Source organism: Pongo pygmaeus, chromosome 9, assembly GCF_028885625.2.
Source record: "Pongo pygmaeus isolate AG05252 chromosome 9, NHGRI_mPonPyg2-v2.0_pri, whole genome shotgun sequence".
Classification (NCBI taxonomy): domain Eukaryota; kingdom Metazoa; phylum Chordata; class Mammalia; order Primates; family Hominidae; genus Pongo; species Pongo pygmaeus.
The window spans coordinates 58,528,667-58,543,787 of record NC_072382.2 but is presented as its reverse complement, the minus strand read 5'-3'; the positions used below and the strand labels follow the sequence as shown (position 1 = coordinate 58,543,787).

Below are 15,121 nucleotides of genomic sequence, written 5' to 3'. Positions count from 1 at the left end.
CCAGCTCAGGGGGGTTCAGACAAGAAAAAATATAGGAATTCAGAATGGGGAGAGGTTGTCAGGGAAGTCATTCCTGGAGGAGGTGGTGCCTGGCACCTAAGCTGTTTTTGATGTGGTGGCAGACTTTTGAGAGGAGGTGAGGAGAAGCTCGTGTGCAGGTTGGGGATGGGGTTGTGGGCAGTTCTCTGAGAAAAGGTGTAGGGGTGGGATTCTTTCATTAGAAGGTGTTCACTTCTGGCCTGAGCCAAGGATTTATAGAGGAGAAAGTTTGGAAGTGGGTTCACAGATGAAAGAAGTTAGATAAGGGGATCTTTATCACAGGCCCTGGGGAGCCACGAATGGTTTGTGAACAGGGACAAAGGTGAGTTAATTGGCTCTTTTCTATCACCCTAGGGCTCATCTTCGAGGATGGGGGCTGCGTGGCACCAGCTGAGTGTCCCTGTGAGTTTCACGGGACTCTGTACCCACCTGGCTCTGTGGTGAAGGAAGACTGCAATGCTTGGTCTGTGTCTGCTGCCGGGAAGCAGGGTGTGGGGCATGGCCGCTGAGGCTTTCCACGAGGGCTGCCCATCTGGGAGCACTAATGCTGGCGTCAAGGCACTCACTCAGTACCTTTGAGTCCCAGGGGAATCTCATTAGATCCAATCCATGGGGGAAATCTCTACCACCCATTTGAGAGATGGGAAGACTGAGGGCTGTGGGCCCTGCAGTTTCCCAGCATCTAGCTCAGGCCTGGAGGGGTGACCTCTTGCCTCCTTGGTCTCTGTGTTTTAGCACCTGCACCGCAGGCAAGTGGGAGTGCAGCACAGCTGTCTGCCCAGGTATGTCTGACCCCACCTTGCACTAGACTCCCTTCTACCAGTCTGATAGGTTTTGGGGCAAGGAATCTCTGGGGTCCAGGCTTGCTGCAGGTGGGGATGTCACTCAGTTCCATTGGCTAAGCCCGGACGCTTGTTTCCTCAGAATCACTTTGCCTGATTAAGGTCTGGCTCCAGCCCCTGCCAGGAAGGGTTTTCCATGAGAAGAAGGGGTTTCCACGGGTTCTGTATATCTAAGGACCTTCCTGAGCTAGGGGTACTTGGCCTGAGGCTGGTCCTCAAGGCCAGGCCCTGGTCTCCCCTCCGAGGAAGATCCCCAGGGCAGGGCTGTACCTCTCTTCAGAGAGTTCTCTGGGGACAAGCCTATGTCTCCCACTGCCCAGGGCTCTCAGAGGCCAGGCCTCATTCCTTACACTGCTCTTATTCCGGAGGGCAGGGTGCTGTGTCCTCCTCATGCTTGGAGCTTGCAGGGCAGAGTTCCACTGGGGTGGCTTCCATGGGTCAGTGGCCTTTTTCTATCTCTCAGCTGAGTGCTCAGTGACTGGTGACATTCACTTCACAACCTTTGATGGCCGCCGGTACACGTTCCCTGCCACATGTCAGTATATCCTGGCCAAGAGCCGCTCTTCGGGCACCTTCACCGTGACATTGCAGAACGCTCCATGTGGCCTGGTAAGAGCTGGGGATCCCCAGGCCCGATCCACCCAGCTACTCCTGCCTACTGCCCCTGAGAGAGACTGGGACTTAGGACAGGGCTCAGGTCTTCCCACGGCCCCCACCTGCTGCCTCTTCTCTCTGGGAAGAAGATTGGGCTCCAGCCCAAGCACCTCTGCTGACTAAGTCACGTCCCTTTCCTGGACCTCAGTGGGTTTTTGGTTTTAGGATTTTACTACCTAATATATATATATATAGATAAATGTATATATATAAATATATATATACGTGTATATATAAATGTATATATACACATATATATGTATATAAGTGTGTGTGTGTATATATATATATATATATGAAAGTGTAACACTGGCACCTACTTTTAAATCAATTAATTTATGAAACAAATCTCTTGTAGAATACATACTGGCACTGAAACAGTAGGCAGAGCTTGCAGTGAGCCGAGATCGTGCCACTGCACTCCAGCTGGGGTGACAGAGCAAGACTCTGTCTCAAAAAAAAAAAAAAAAGAAATGTAATGGCTATCTACAAAAAGTTAGTTTTGATTGTTGGTTTCCTCCCATACTTTATGTGTCTTCACACATAAAGAAAATTAAACTTTTCAAATATTTTATATTCCACAATTTTTAAAAAAGTACACCATTTTCCACTGCTATGGTCTTTATAAAGGACATGACTTAAAATTTCAAATAAAAAAGAATGAAGATTCTAGGATAACTCTGTGTCTTTTAAGAGCATCTTTATACAGAACAATTTGAACTGGCATTCAGGCAACTTCTTTTGTTGTTGCACACCTGTGTTAGGAAAATTACATCCATTTTACAAAAAAAAAATCCCAAAATATTTATTGAAATAAGCTCAAAACAATGTTAGAAAGACCAGCATGAATGGCACACACAAATCTCTTTCTTATAAATTATTAACTGGAATTCCTGATCATGGAGTGGGCCTCAGTGTTTTTTAAAAAAAAAGTCTCTAAAATTGGTTTAATTCAACTTTATCTTCTCTGCTTCATTGGATTGCACCTTCAACATTCATCCCTCTCTTCCTTCCTTCCATCCTTTTGTCCTTCCTTCTGCAAACATTGAATACCTATTTGCACCAGAAGCTGAGCTGGATCTTGGAGACTGGGATGAATTAGACATGGCTCCACCTCCCTGGGCCCTATAGTTTGGTGGGCGAGGCAGGCAAGTGAACTGTTGTAACTGTGCTACAGCAGCTGTGAGAACATGGAGGGCACAGGGTGGATCTCCACGAGGGAACTTCTTGTTGTTGTTGTTTTACTTGGGCACTGGGTGACAGAGGTGTGAAGTGGATCAGGAAGGGCTTCCTGGAGGACATGACCCTTGAGCTGTGTCAATCACCTGTGAACATAACTGAGAAAATGGCCAACGTGCACGTCTGGGGTAGATGGGGGTTTGTTTGTCTCTCAGCGGAGACTCTGTTGTCCCTGGGCTGATCATGCTCAGTCGACCCTGGAAGCCCCAGTCTGGGCTGTGCCCAAGCTCCTCCTTGTGCATCAGAGCAGGAGCTCACACCCACAGCCAGGGCAACTGCCCCACAGTCCTGCCTCCCTGCTGGCCTTGCTCCAGCCCCCAGCACTGAGGGCCCTGAATGTGAGCAGGCATCAGCTGAAGGTGTCACTCCATGGCCCTGGGGACACAGGCTGAACTGTGGATGAGGCAGAGGACTGGGCTTTCTTCTCCTTTTGGCCTGAGTGTCCCCCTCCCTTCTTTCTGCTATAGAATGGCCTGGCCATTCTCTGAGTCAGAAGACTGCTCTTCCTCAAAAGTAGGGTCATTCCCATCACATCCTGAGGGTGGCATAAGACAGACAGGACACACAGGCACAGCCCAGCTGCTCCTTCCCACTCACAGAATCCTGGGGGCTATTGGGTCTCAGGGTCCCTTCCTCAGTATCCCCCCCTTCTTTTTTGGAGACAGGATCTCACTCTGTTACCCAGGCTGGAGTGCAGCGGCGCAATCTCAGCTCACTGCGGCCTCAACCTCCCAGGCTCAGTCACTTTTCCCACCTCAGCCTCCCAAGTAGTTGGTAACACAGGCACACGCCACCACGCCTGGCTAGTTTTTTTTTTTTTTGGTAGAGTTGGGGCTTCATCATGTGGCCCAGACTAGTCTTGAACTCCTGGGCTCATGTGATTTACTCTCTTCAGCCTCCCAGTGTTGGGGTTATAGGTGTGAGCCACCATGCCTGGCCATCAGCCCTTCTCTCTACCATGTCTCTGATAGGCTGTGGGCCAGCCTTGGCCTGAGACAACCCTCTTCTTTGTGGGACAGTGCCTCTTGACAGCAGGTTCTTTTTACCTTGTGCCAGCTCTCCTCCTTGTGACTTCACCCACATGATGGATCCATGGAGGGCCAGCCCTGTGCCAGCTCTGTGCTGGGCATGGTGATGTTACACAGAGTAATCAGACCCTGATCCTATCTTCAGGCTCTTGTGGCCTGTAAGGAGGTCAGCGTGTCCTCAGACAGCTTCCATACAAGCTACAACATGATCAGTGCCATCACAGGGGAGTTCTGTGGACGAAATAGTCCTACAGGTCAGGAAAAAGGATCAGGGAAAACCTCATGACAGAAGTGGCATTTGGGCTGAGTGACCTAAAAAGTGAGCCTAAAAATATTCATAGAAATCAGTATGTCTGGGTAAGGAGAGGGAGGGAGGGCACTCCAAGGGTTGATTAGATTATATGAGAAAAACAACGAGGTTGGAATATTCCAGGATCCATTAAAACAGATGCAGAAGGACTTGGCAACTGACTGACTGTGTCTGGTGAAGTGGGGAGTGTGTGGGAGAGAAGTCAAAGATGAAGCTGCGACTGCAGTCCTGGGTGGCCAGCAATGGAGTGGCATGGGGACATTCACAGAGAGGATGATAATGACAATGATAAAATATTTGCACAGTGCCTTGAACTTTGACTAATCACTTTGCAAAAAACATGTAATTTAAGTCTTAACATACCCCATGTGGTAGTTACCATTCTCCCCATTTTAAATAGGATGAGACAGGCCTACAGAGGCTTGGGGCATTTCTGAGAGTCCACAGCCTGCAGGAGGCAGAGCTGAGCCCGACCTAGGGTTGGATGTTATCACAGCATCTTAACACAGCCACCCGAGAATCTGTGTAGTGTTTGCAGCCCTCAAAGTGTTTTTTTAAAGTAGACTTTATGTTTTAGAACATCTTTAGCTTTACAGAAATATTGCAAAGATAGTACCTAGAGTTCCTGTCTATCCTACGCCCAGTTTCCCTTGACATCTTACATTAGTAGGGTATATTTGTTAAAAATAATGAACCGATGTTAATAGATTATCACTAGCCAAAGTGCATACCTTATTTAGATTTCTATAGTTTTTTACCTAATGTCATTTTCTGATCCAGGGTACCAGATTACATATAGTCATCATGTCTCCTTAGGCCCTTCATGGATGTTATAGTTCCTCAGATTTCCCTTGTTTATGATAATCTTCAAAGTTTGAAGAGTGCTGGTCAGCTGTTTTGGATAATGCCCCTCTATTGGAATTTGTCTGATTTTTCTTCTCATGGTTAGGCTGGGGTTATGGTTTTTTTGGGGAGAAAGATCATACAGGTAAAATGCCATGTTCATCACATCTTATCCGTGGTATATACTATCAACATTGTTTATCACTGTTGATTATGACCTTGATCATCTGGTGGAGGTAGTGTTTTTCAGGTTTCTCCACTGTAAATTTATTCCTTTTTCCCTCTTTCCATACTGTTCTTTTTGGAAGGAAGTCACTATGGGCAACCCACACTTACAGAGTGGGAAGTTATGCTCCCCCTCCTTGAAGGCAGAGAATCTACATGCATTATTTAGAACTTTTCTGCCAGGGAGATTTGTCTCTTTTCTCCCATTTACTTATTTATATCAGCATAGATTCATGGCTGTTTATTTTATACTTTGAGTTATAATCCACTACACCTTTATGTTCTTACTTGAATTGTTCCAGCTTTGGGCACTGGGAGATCATACAGTTGACTTCTGTGTCCCTTTGACATACCTTCATTATTGCGTGTGTATATTCTAGTGGTGGTGGGGCTTGAGTGTGTGTGTGTGCATTCATGTCTTTACTTTCTGGGCCTATTAGATGCACCAGGCTTATCTTGTATAGTTCCTGTCCCAGTGCTAGTATCATTCATTTCTCCAAAAATATTACCAAGCTCTCCTGGTTCCTTTTATTGGACAATGGTATTAGAATCAAGATCAGGGGATGAGGTGTGCTCATTGCTACTGGGGTATGACTTCTTTTAGGCCTTCTCAGCTGACAGAGAAAGGAAATACCCTCATTATCTGTGGGGTATTTCCACAGATAATGCGGATATTGTCTGTGTTCCAGCACCCCACTCCCCACAGATACCAAAATCTGCAGATGCTCAAATTCCTTATGTAACATGGTATATAGTATTTGGATATAACCTATGCTCATCCTCCTGTGTACCTTAAATCCTTGCTAGATTACTTATAATACCTAATACAATGTAAATGCTATAAATAGTTGTTATGCTATGTTGTTTAGGGAATAATGGTAAGAAAAGTCTGTACATGTTCAGTACAGACGGAAGCATCCATATTTTTTTCCAAATATTTTCAATCCATGGTTGGTTGAATCCATGGATGCAGAACCCCTGGATACGGAGAGCCAACTGTATATGCATACCCATGTTTATCTTTGTATATACACATAAGTATAAAGATTTCTCTATAAAACCATCTGTATCTACATGTGCTAAACATGACTTCACACTGATGGTCCAATTCTAATCCATTCCACATGGATCATTCTAGCTTCCTCCTCTTGCTTATCTGTAAACACTCACTCTAACAGTAAGAAACTTGGCCTTCACCATACACCATCAATTTACCTAATCGTTCAATTCCAGTATACATGTATATTCCTATTATTAATGCATACCTCTATAGGAAATAACTTTATCAACTAAAGTACAGTTTTTGTGCACAGTTTCTTTTGCCTTAGTCTTATAAATTCCACTTATTTACAAAGTTACTTATGTCAATGCCTTTCCTCCCACTCTCTTCACTGAGATTGTTTCATACATTTGTATGAATTCTTTTGTTATCGTCTACATTTCATGCTGGGATCCCCTTCTACGTGATTTTTAGAATTTGCCTACATCAAGTTTCACTCTTAGTGAAGTTCTGTGGGCTTTTGGAGGTAAATGCAACCTCCAAAATATTTTATGCACACTTAAAAATCTGTACCCAACTGGGTAGGATTGGGTACAACCAAGTGTTGTTGTACCTCTGTTTTGCAGAGGAGAGAACTGAGATCTGGAGAATTTAAGTGACTTCTTTAAGGTCTCATAGCTTTCAGTTACATTACGATTTGAACCTGAGACTTTTGACTAAAGGGTGTGGGCTTTATTCCCACACAGGTGACATGTCCAGAGGGGACTAGAGGATGAGTGGGTTGAACAAAGAAGATGATGTTTTAGATACAATGATTTTGAGCTGTTTCAGGGATTTTCTGTACCCCTGGGCAGGAACTCAGAAGGATGGTTGTAGCTTGTTGCACAATGTATTTCTTTAAAGTTTCAAGCCCTGATCGTTCTGTCATTTCACTGTGTCACTCTCCTGGTTCACTTTCTCAGGTTGGCTGTTGGACTTACGATAAAGTCTAAAAATATTTCAAGGCTCTGCCTAAGCTGGCCTTTACCTACCTCTTGAACCTTTTAAAAAATTATTTTTATTTTTTATTTTTGTAGAGACAGGATCTCTCTATGTTGAGCAGGCTGGTCTTGAACTCCTGGGCTCAAGCAATCCTCCCCTCTAAGCCTTCCAAAGGGCTGGAGTTACAGGCGTAAGCCACTGTGCCCAGCCTTGAACCTTATCTTAAACCACTTTGCCTGATGGGTTCTGGTCCCTCTAGTCTTCTTTATGCTCTTGAATGCATTAAACGACTTCCTGTAGCAGAGCTTTTGTACGAGTTGTTCCTTTTGCCTGGATGTCTCCTTCTTCCTCTTCTCTCTTTGCCCAGCTAGCATGCTTCAGATTTCAACTTATATGTCACCTTTTTGTGTGCCTTGGTTTTCTAACCTGCAAAATGGGGATGTTAGTAACACTTTCTTTTCTCTTTCTTTTTCTTTTTTTTTTTGAGACGGAGTCCCGCTTTGTCACCCAGGCTGGAGTGCAGTGGCGAGATCTCGGATCACTGCAAGCTCCGCCTCCCGAGTTCACGCCATTGTCCTGCTTCAGCCTCTCGAGTAACTGGGACTACAGGCACCCGCCACCATGCCTGGCTAATTTTTTGTATTTTCAGTGGAGACGGGGTTTCACCGTGTTAGCCAGGATGGTATTGATCTCCTGACCTCGTGATCTGCCCACCTCGGCCTCCCAGAGTGCTGAGATTACAGGCGTGAGCCACCACACCCAGCCAGTAACACTTTCTTAATCAGATTGCTATGAGAGTTAGGCGAGTGAATATGTATATAGAGATTTGAACAGCACCTGAACATACTAATTCCATGTGAAAGTTAGTTGTTGGTTATAATATCATAATAATATTGTGGTATTATTATGGCTTTTATTATTATGATAATTTTATGTTATCATTCCCTAGGAAGGCCTTTCCTACCTCTGCAGACTAAGTCTGGTTCAGTCATATGCTTTTCTAACACTCTACACCTGCTTACACAGGTGTAGAGTTGTAGAGGTGTGTAGTGGTATAGAGTTGATTATAATTGAATAATCAACTTTGTAATTACTTATTTAATGTCTGTGTCCCACACAAGTACGTAATTTCCATGAGGACAGAAACTTTGTCTTATCACTGAATCCATAAAGTCTGATACAGTATGCCTTGCACATAGTTGGTGCTCAGTTAAGTGTTTAAATGAATGATTGTGTGGATGTTTTCCTGTGGAGGGAGGTATAAAAGGGGCCCAATGTGTGACCATTTGAGAGATAGAGAACCTGAGGCCCAGAGAATATTGCCTAATTTCCTGCCTGCCTGTCAGTGGAGTGCAGGATGTGACACATGAAATGAATTATAAAAACACCCACAAAGGGATGAAATTAAAGTTCTGGGTTGTGATGAGGCGGGGGAGGCCAGTGTTTCTCAGGCTGGACTCTGGGCCATCTGGGTTCCATCTCTGCTCTGTGTCTTTAGATAACAGAGTTGACTATCATTTTTATTAGTGTTATCGCATTCTGCTACTAACCTTCTCCAATCTGAGCCTCTGCCTGCCCAAATACCAGACAAGGGTATTTGGTTGGATGATCCCTGATATCTTTGGGGCTCTGTCTGTCATTCTGAGGAAACTGTCTCTCAAGCTGGGCTGGGGTCTCTGTCCCTAGAGGGCTCTGTTGTATCCAGCAGGATGGTCAGACCTACACTGCCCCATTGACCTTTCTATCTCTCCAGAACCAAGATGGAGCCTGTGTCCAGTCAGTGTCAGTGATTCTGCACCAGGACCCTCGGAGGCAGGTGACCCTGACCCAGGCAGGGGATGTCCTTCTGTTTGACCAGTACAAGATCATCCCGCCATACACAGATGGTACAGTTTGGGGTGGACAACAGACCTAGTTGGGAACTGAGGGTTTGGACCTCTCTTCCCAGGCTCCTCTGGCTAAAAGCACTGCTACACTGGCAAAAACTCATATTCTAGTACTGGGTAGATCAGGATAGGGGACACTTTGGTTGCAAAAATGTGGACTCCAAAAATGTGTCTTTGTCCCACCTCAACAGGACAGTGGGCTTCCTAGTAGTATGATGGCTTCTCCTAATATGAGCATATACATGGGTGTTTCCCATCCTGACTCTCATAACTTGTTTATTAACTACTTGTTATACTGTCTGATTCCACAAGGAACTTATGTGTAGCTCATAAGAAACACATGTAACAAAAACGGCAAAACGATTAAGAAATAAAAACCTAGCACCAGAAAGAAAGAAAAACAACAACAGGGGCTCAAGGTTGGGAGGAGTGGGGATGCACTGGGTGTCAACAGGCTGCAGAAATAAATATAAACCATAAAGGGTATAAAATGTTCTACAATAAAATCTAAAATTTAAATTTGTTACACTTGAATCTAAAATTGTATCATGAGCTTCCATAATAAAACTGTGTTGTGGCCACTGTGAAGAGAATGGGTAGTTACAGAATCCTCCTTCTGCTAGAGGAGGAAACGTGTACCAGTTCCTTAGTGGGTGCAAAGCTTTAACTGGCACTTGATGCTAAAAAAATTTCTCAGCCCAGGCTGCCGTGGGAAGTTATCTCTGGATTCTGATTTCATCACTGAACAGGGTTTCCTCAAGCCTCCCCAAACCAGCTTCATGGCAGGCACGGCTTCAGTGGGGGCGAAGTCTGGGCCGGGTGTGGGAGTCTGAGCGGGCCAGGCAGGTGGTGGTGGTGGGCGGGGTGTGTACTGGCTGCCCTCCCACTCTCCCCTTTCGGATTCTGTGCCCAGACGCCTTTGAGATCCGTAGGCTGTCCTCCGTGTTCCTGCGGGTGAGGACGAACGTGGGCGTGCGGGTGCTCTACGACCGTGAAGGGCTCCGACTGTACCTGCAGGTGGACCAGCGATGGGTGGAAGACACTGTGGGCCTCTGCGGCACCTTCAACGGCAACACGCAGGACGACTTCCTGTACGTAGCCCTGCCACGGAACCCGAAGAAGAGGGGAAATGGGCCCCTTAGGGCTGGGTATCTAGAGGCACTGCCTAAATGTCTCTCCCGTGGGCCTTCACTGTGCCCAGCATGCACCATTAGTTATTGATTTCTCTACATTTAAATTTAATTATGTTTCTTTAAAGCAGCGGTTCACAGTCCTCTGTGTGTGGAATCACCTCAGGAGCTTGTTAAAACACTGATTCCTGAGTCCTGCTCGCCAAGATTTAGGGTGAACTCAGGAATCCTATTTTTGATAAGCACCTCTAAGATTCCAGTATGGGAGGTCTACGGGACATACCTTGAGAAATGCTGTTTTAGAATGAGGTCTTAAAACCGGGGACCTCAGACTGACTGATTTGGCTCATGGTTTTGTTTGTTTTAATTGAGGTAGACACCACCTTTAGGTGAGTGTAAGCCCCTAGTGAGCCAAGAACACTAACATTCCCACTTTCTAACCCACCAGGCCAGTCTAACCCATGTACCTTTCCTACTTGGTACTTGAAGTCTCTTGAGTTTGCACCCCGTGAGCCTCCCAATATTCAGGGAAAGGCTGTTTTCTGTGAGCTGACATGTTTGGGCACAGACGTAGGTTAGGAACTTAGGAAGGTTCCTCGAAAGGAGAACAAAGGGTTGATTTTAAAGGCTGGAGATTCTGGCCAGTCCTTCGAGTTGCATGCATTAGGGGATGCAGAAGGAAACAGGGGAGGCATTCTTTAGCCAAAACAGAGAATTCAGATTTGCTGTGAAGAACAAGAACAAAATAAAGCTCAGAGCTTTTCAATGCATATATATTTAAAACTGTGGCATTCTACTATGCTTTGCCTAGTAGGGCTGATGTTAGGGTAGCTGGCCAAATAGTAGGGGGAGACCTTGGTTTAGTGTGTAAGCTGTTTGCCACTTTCCTAAATGTAACTTCTGAGTAGGAATATTGCCCTACATAATATGAGTGCGCTCATTGCCCCAGAACAATATTTGGGCATGGTGGGTGCCAGGCAGAACCTGCCCCCCAGAGAGACCATGACCTCCCTCCGCTCAACACCTACACCTGGGTTTGGTGACTCTTGGAGACTTGTGATGTCTAGGAAACATGCTCATCCCCCTTCCTCCCTTCACTGCCCCTTGTATGACAGTTTCCTACTGAGAGAGCCAAAGGGCAAGCCAAGGAGTTTTCAGGAAGTGCCCATGGAGAAAGGGGGAGGAAAAAAGTCTTACCCCCATGGTGTTTGATACTCTTCATGATGTCCCTGTTTCTTTTTCTGACCTGAAGAGCTGGGGGTGGGGAATGAAGCCATATTCATTCCCCACCCCAAGTGTGTGGTCCTAGCCCATTTTGAGCCCTTTTGGGGCCTGTTAAATGTTGTGTGTGTGTGTGTGCACGCCCGCACACATGCGTGTGTACATCCATAACTCCATGTGTTTGAATGTGGCTGTGTGGACCACCTTGGCCATATGCATGTCTGGCATATATTTGTGCTCTGTGTGTGTGTGTTGAGAGTGTGTGCGTATACATGTTATATATTTGGGTGAGTACATGTGCTCCTCTGAGTGTGTGTATATGGATGTGTAGATTATGACTATGTGTGTGTGTATGAGCAAGTAGGTGTTACCTGAATCTATGCTATTTGTGCCCCTGTGTCCACATGGGCAAGTGTGTGAATATGGCTATGACATGGCTGCAGGTCTCCAGTGGGTGTACCTGAGAGCACCCCACAACTTTTTGGCAATTCCTGGAAAACTCTTTCTGCTTGCTCCCCGCTGGTCCCTGGCTCCCCTCTGGACCCCTGCGATGTGCACCTGCAAGCCGGTGAGTTGGCGGGGGAAGAGAAGGGGCATGGTTGAGTGGGGTGGGGAGGACTGCTTTGAGAGAGATGAAAAGGGAACTCCAGGCGGGAGAGTGCTGGCCAAATTTGTAGGAGTGATAAGAAAAGGAGGAGCAGCAGGGAGGGGAAAGGAGAGACAGTGAGGGCCAGGCAGGCAGGAAGCCTCATATTCTTCCACTATCAGATATACACACACACCTTTATACTGGCTTCTCCATCTCAGGGCAAAAGCGGAAGTCGGCCCATGGCCCCACCAGGCCCCACCCTCTCTGCCCGTGCCCCCTTTCTCACCTCCTACTCTCACCGCCCTCTGCTGTGCCCCAGCTGCCCTGGCTTCCTTGTCGTTCTTTCTACACAGTCAGGACTGCTCTCCTCTCCAGGCCTTCGCACTTGCAGTTGCCTGGAATGCTGTTTCTGCAGACACACACATGCCTCAGTTCCTCACTTCTTTCAGATTTGTGCTCAAACCTCATTCCCTCACTGAGGCCTTCCTGACTGCCTGAATTCAAATTGCAGTTGCCCCTCCTGCCTCGCCTCATGCACCCATGCTGCTTCTTTGCTTTCTCTCGCTTCTTACCTTCTTCACCTTTGAAGTTTCTATATGAATTTTTTAGTGACTGTCTCCTTTGACCAGAATGTAAGCTCCAGGGATTTTTGTCAAGCCGCATATTCACACCCAGAGGTACTAAACCACACCCACACCTTCCTAGCCAAGCTGTACACTGAAGTAGCTGCCTACATCCATACTGCGCGTGCACACACACACACACACACACAGCCCTGAGCCATGGGGAGGGAGAGAGGCTGTTCCTGGGACACCAGGTAGACCGACCCCTGACTGCCTGGCTCCTGTTCTTCCTTCCCCAGCCTCCTACTCAGTGCAGGCCTGCAGCGTGCTCACGGGGGAGCTGTTTGCGCCCTGCTCTGCGTTCCTGAGCCCTGTGCCCTACTTTGAGCAGTGCCGCAGGGATGCCTGCCGCTGCGGGCAGCCCTGCCTGTGCGCCACGCTGGCCCACTATGCCCACCTGTGCCGGCGCCATGGGCTCCCTGTTGACTTCCGCGCCCGCCTGCCAGCCTGTGGTGAGTGCCCCACCCATGTGAGGCTGAGCTGGAGGAGCCAGAACTCCAGACCTGAGTGTCTTCTGCCCCTGAAACTCTCCACTGGGATGCCCTCCAGTCTCCTCCAGCCTGACTGCACCCAGAGCCTGCTTCTCCTCCTGTGCCCTCCCTCTGCCAATGGCCCCCATCCCCTCCATCACTCAGGCATAACACCTGGGACCTGGGACTCAAGACTGCTTCTTCATGCTTACTTCCAGTCCATCTCAAGTCCTGTCAGTCCTGTTAATCCCAAATTCACCCACTTCTCACCACCTCCGCCACCCTAGTCAGAGCCACCTTGCGTCGCACCTTTCGAAAGACCACTGGCTGTTGCCCTGGGGTTTGAGTACACACACGACTTCAATATCATGAGCCAGCCCCTACCCGTCCCTACCCTGACCCTGGGCTATGCTTCTTCCCATGTCTTCATCACCTCTGTGTCCCCAGCTGTAGCACAAGGCCTGACTCTCAGTAAGCTTTTAGCAAATGTTTGCTGAATAAACAAAAAAGGCACTATACTGGGAGTCAGGAGGCCTGAGTTCTAATCCAGCCCTGCAGGTGACTTGCTATGTGTCCCTGGGCAGGGCCCTGATTCTCTCTGAGCCAAAGTTTCCCCAAAAGGGATTGGACAGACCCACTGGTTCTTAACCCTGGCTGCATATTAGAGTTACCATAGGAGCTTTCAAAAGATTCGCACATCTGGGCCACATCGAGTATCAACGAAGGCAACATATCTGGCAGTGGGGCCCAGGCATCAGCATTTTCAGAAGCTCCTCAGGTGGCTTTGATGTGCAGCCTGGGTTGAGAACAGCTGAACTTGATGGTCTCGGTGGATCTACTGGATCCCACAGAGTGTAGGAGACTCTGGGGCTAGTGGGACGGTGGCCACACAAGGAGAGGGCAGTCCTGAGTCTTGGGACAAAGGGAGCAAAACAGGCTGCTAGAGGCAGCACAGTTGATATCCGAAACCTGTGTGTGACACAGCCAGGGGAGTGAGGGGGTGGGAGTGTGTGTGTATGTCCACACACCTGGGCTCGTGCATGTGTCTATGTGTGAGTTACAGGGTGGGTGCAGGGCCTTAGCGGGTGGTGATCTCCATCCCTTCCCCAATATCACTACCTCAGAGGAATGCCTTTTGGAGGAAAAGACCTGCCAGTGCTTTTTCAGGCTGAGCTTGGTAGAAGGACCCACCCGCTGCTTTGCCATTCCGGTGTATTGGTAGGCAGTGGGACTCTGGAGTCAGACCTGGGTTCAAATTCCGCCTCTGACCTTGACCTGCTGTGTGACCTCAGACAAATGTCTTAACTTCTCTGGATCTCCATTCTCCTCATCAGAATGACAGCCCCACTCCACACAACTGTGGGGATGAGGGAGACAAAGCATGCCCCCCTTCTCACTGCAGCACTGTCCTGTGAGGCCTCCAAGGAGTATAGCCCCTGTGTGGCCCCGTGTGGACAAACCTGCCAGGACCTGGCCAGCCCTGAGGCCTGTGGGGTTGATGGTGGTGATGACCTGAGCAGGGACGAGTGTGTGGAGGGCTGTACCTGCCCACTGGACACCTATCTGGACACCCAGGCTGACCTCTGTGTCCCCCGGTGAGTGGGCCAGCTTGATCTCTGAGTTGGGTGGGAAGGTGAGGCCAGGGGTCTCCAGGGCATCTGAAACTGGGGAACCTGGCTGGGCCTCTCGTATACCTGCTTCCCCTCACAGTTGCAGGCCAGACCTTGGTGGGTAAGGTGGGTGGGCTCTCTCCTTGGGGCCTCCCTCCCAGATCTCTCCTCAGCCTTGGCCTTTGGGCCATTCTAGCAGCTTCCTCACAAGACACAACAACCCCACAGAGCCCAAGGGCCCTCTCTCTCCTCATTCCCCTCTCCTTCCACAGAATTTATTGACTTTCTGGTATGTTCCAGACATTTCTAGGGCTTGGGAATTCAGCAGTGAACACAGCAGAGTTCAGCCCTCATGGAGCTCACATTCTAGGGTTGCAAGACAGACACATAAATGAACAGACACTTAATGGACAGGTGGCAACAGGAGCTGT

The 15,121-nt window shown here is 47.9% G+C and overlaps 1 protein-coding gene across 1 annotated transcript in view; it reads left to right on the top strand.

The window, feature by feature from the left end:
- Nucleotides 1-15,121, top strand: part of OTOG (otogelin) — a 100,839-nt gene that overhangs the window by 13,877 nt on the left and 71,841 nt on the right. Inside the window, exons 12-19 of the mRNA XM_054438737.2 lie at nt 394-502; nt 775-821; nt 1,345-1,490; nt 8,915-9,047; nt 9,961-10,138; nt 11,842-11,966; nt 12,850-13,062; nt 14,483-14,675. Coding sequence (XP_054294712.1) covers nt 394-502; nt 775-821; nt 1,345-1,490; nt 8,915-9,047; nt 9,961-10,138; nt 11,842-11,966; nt 12,850-13,062; nt 14,483-14,675 — 1,144 coding nt within the window. The remainder of the gene's footprint in view (nt 1-393; nt 503-774; nt 822-1,344; nt 1,491-8,914; nt 9,048-9,960; nt 10,139-11,841; nt 11,967-12,849; nt 13,063-14,482; nt 14,676-15,121) is intronic.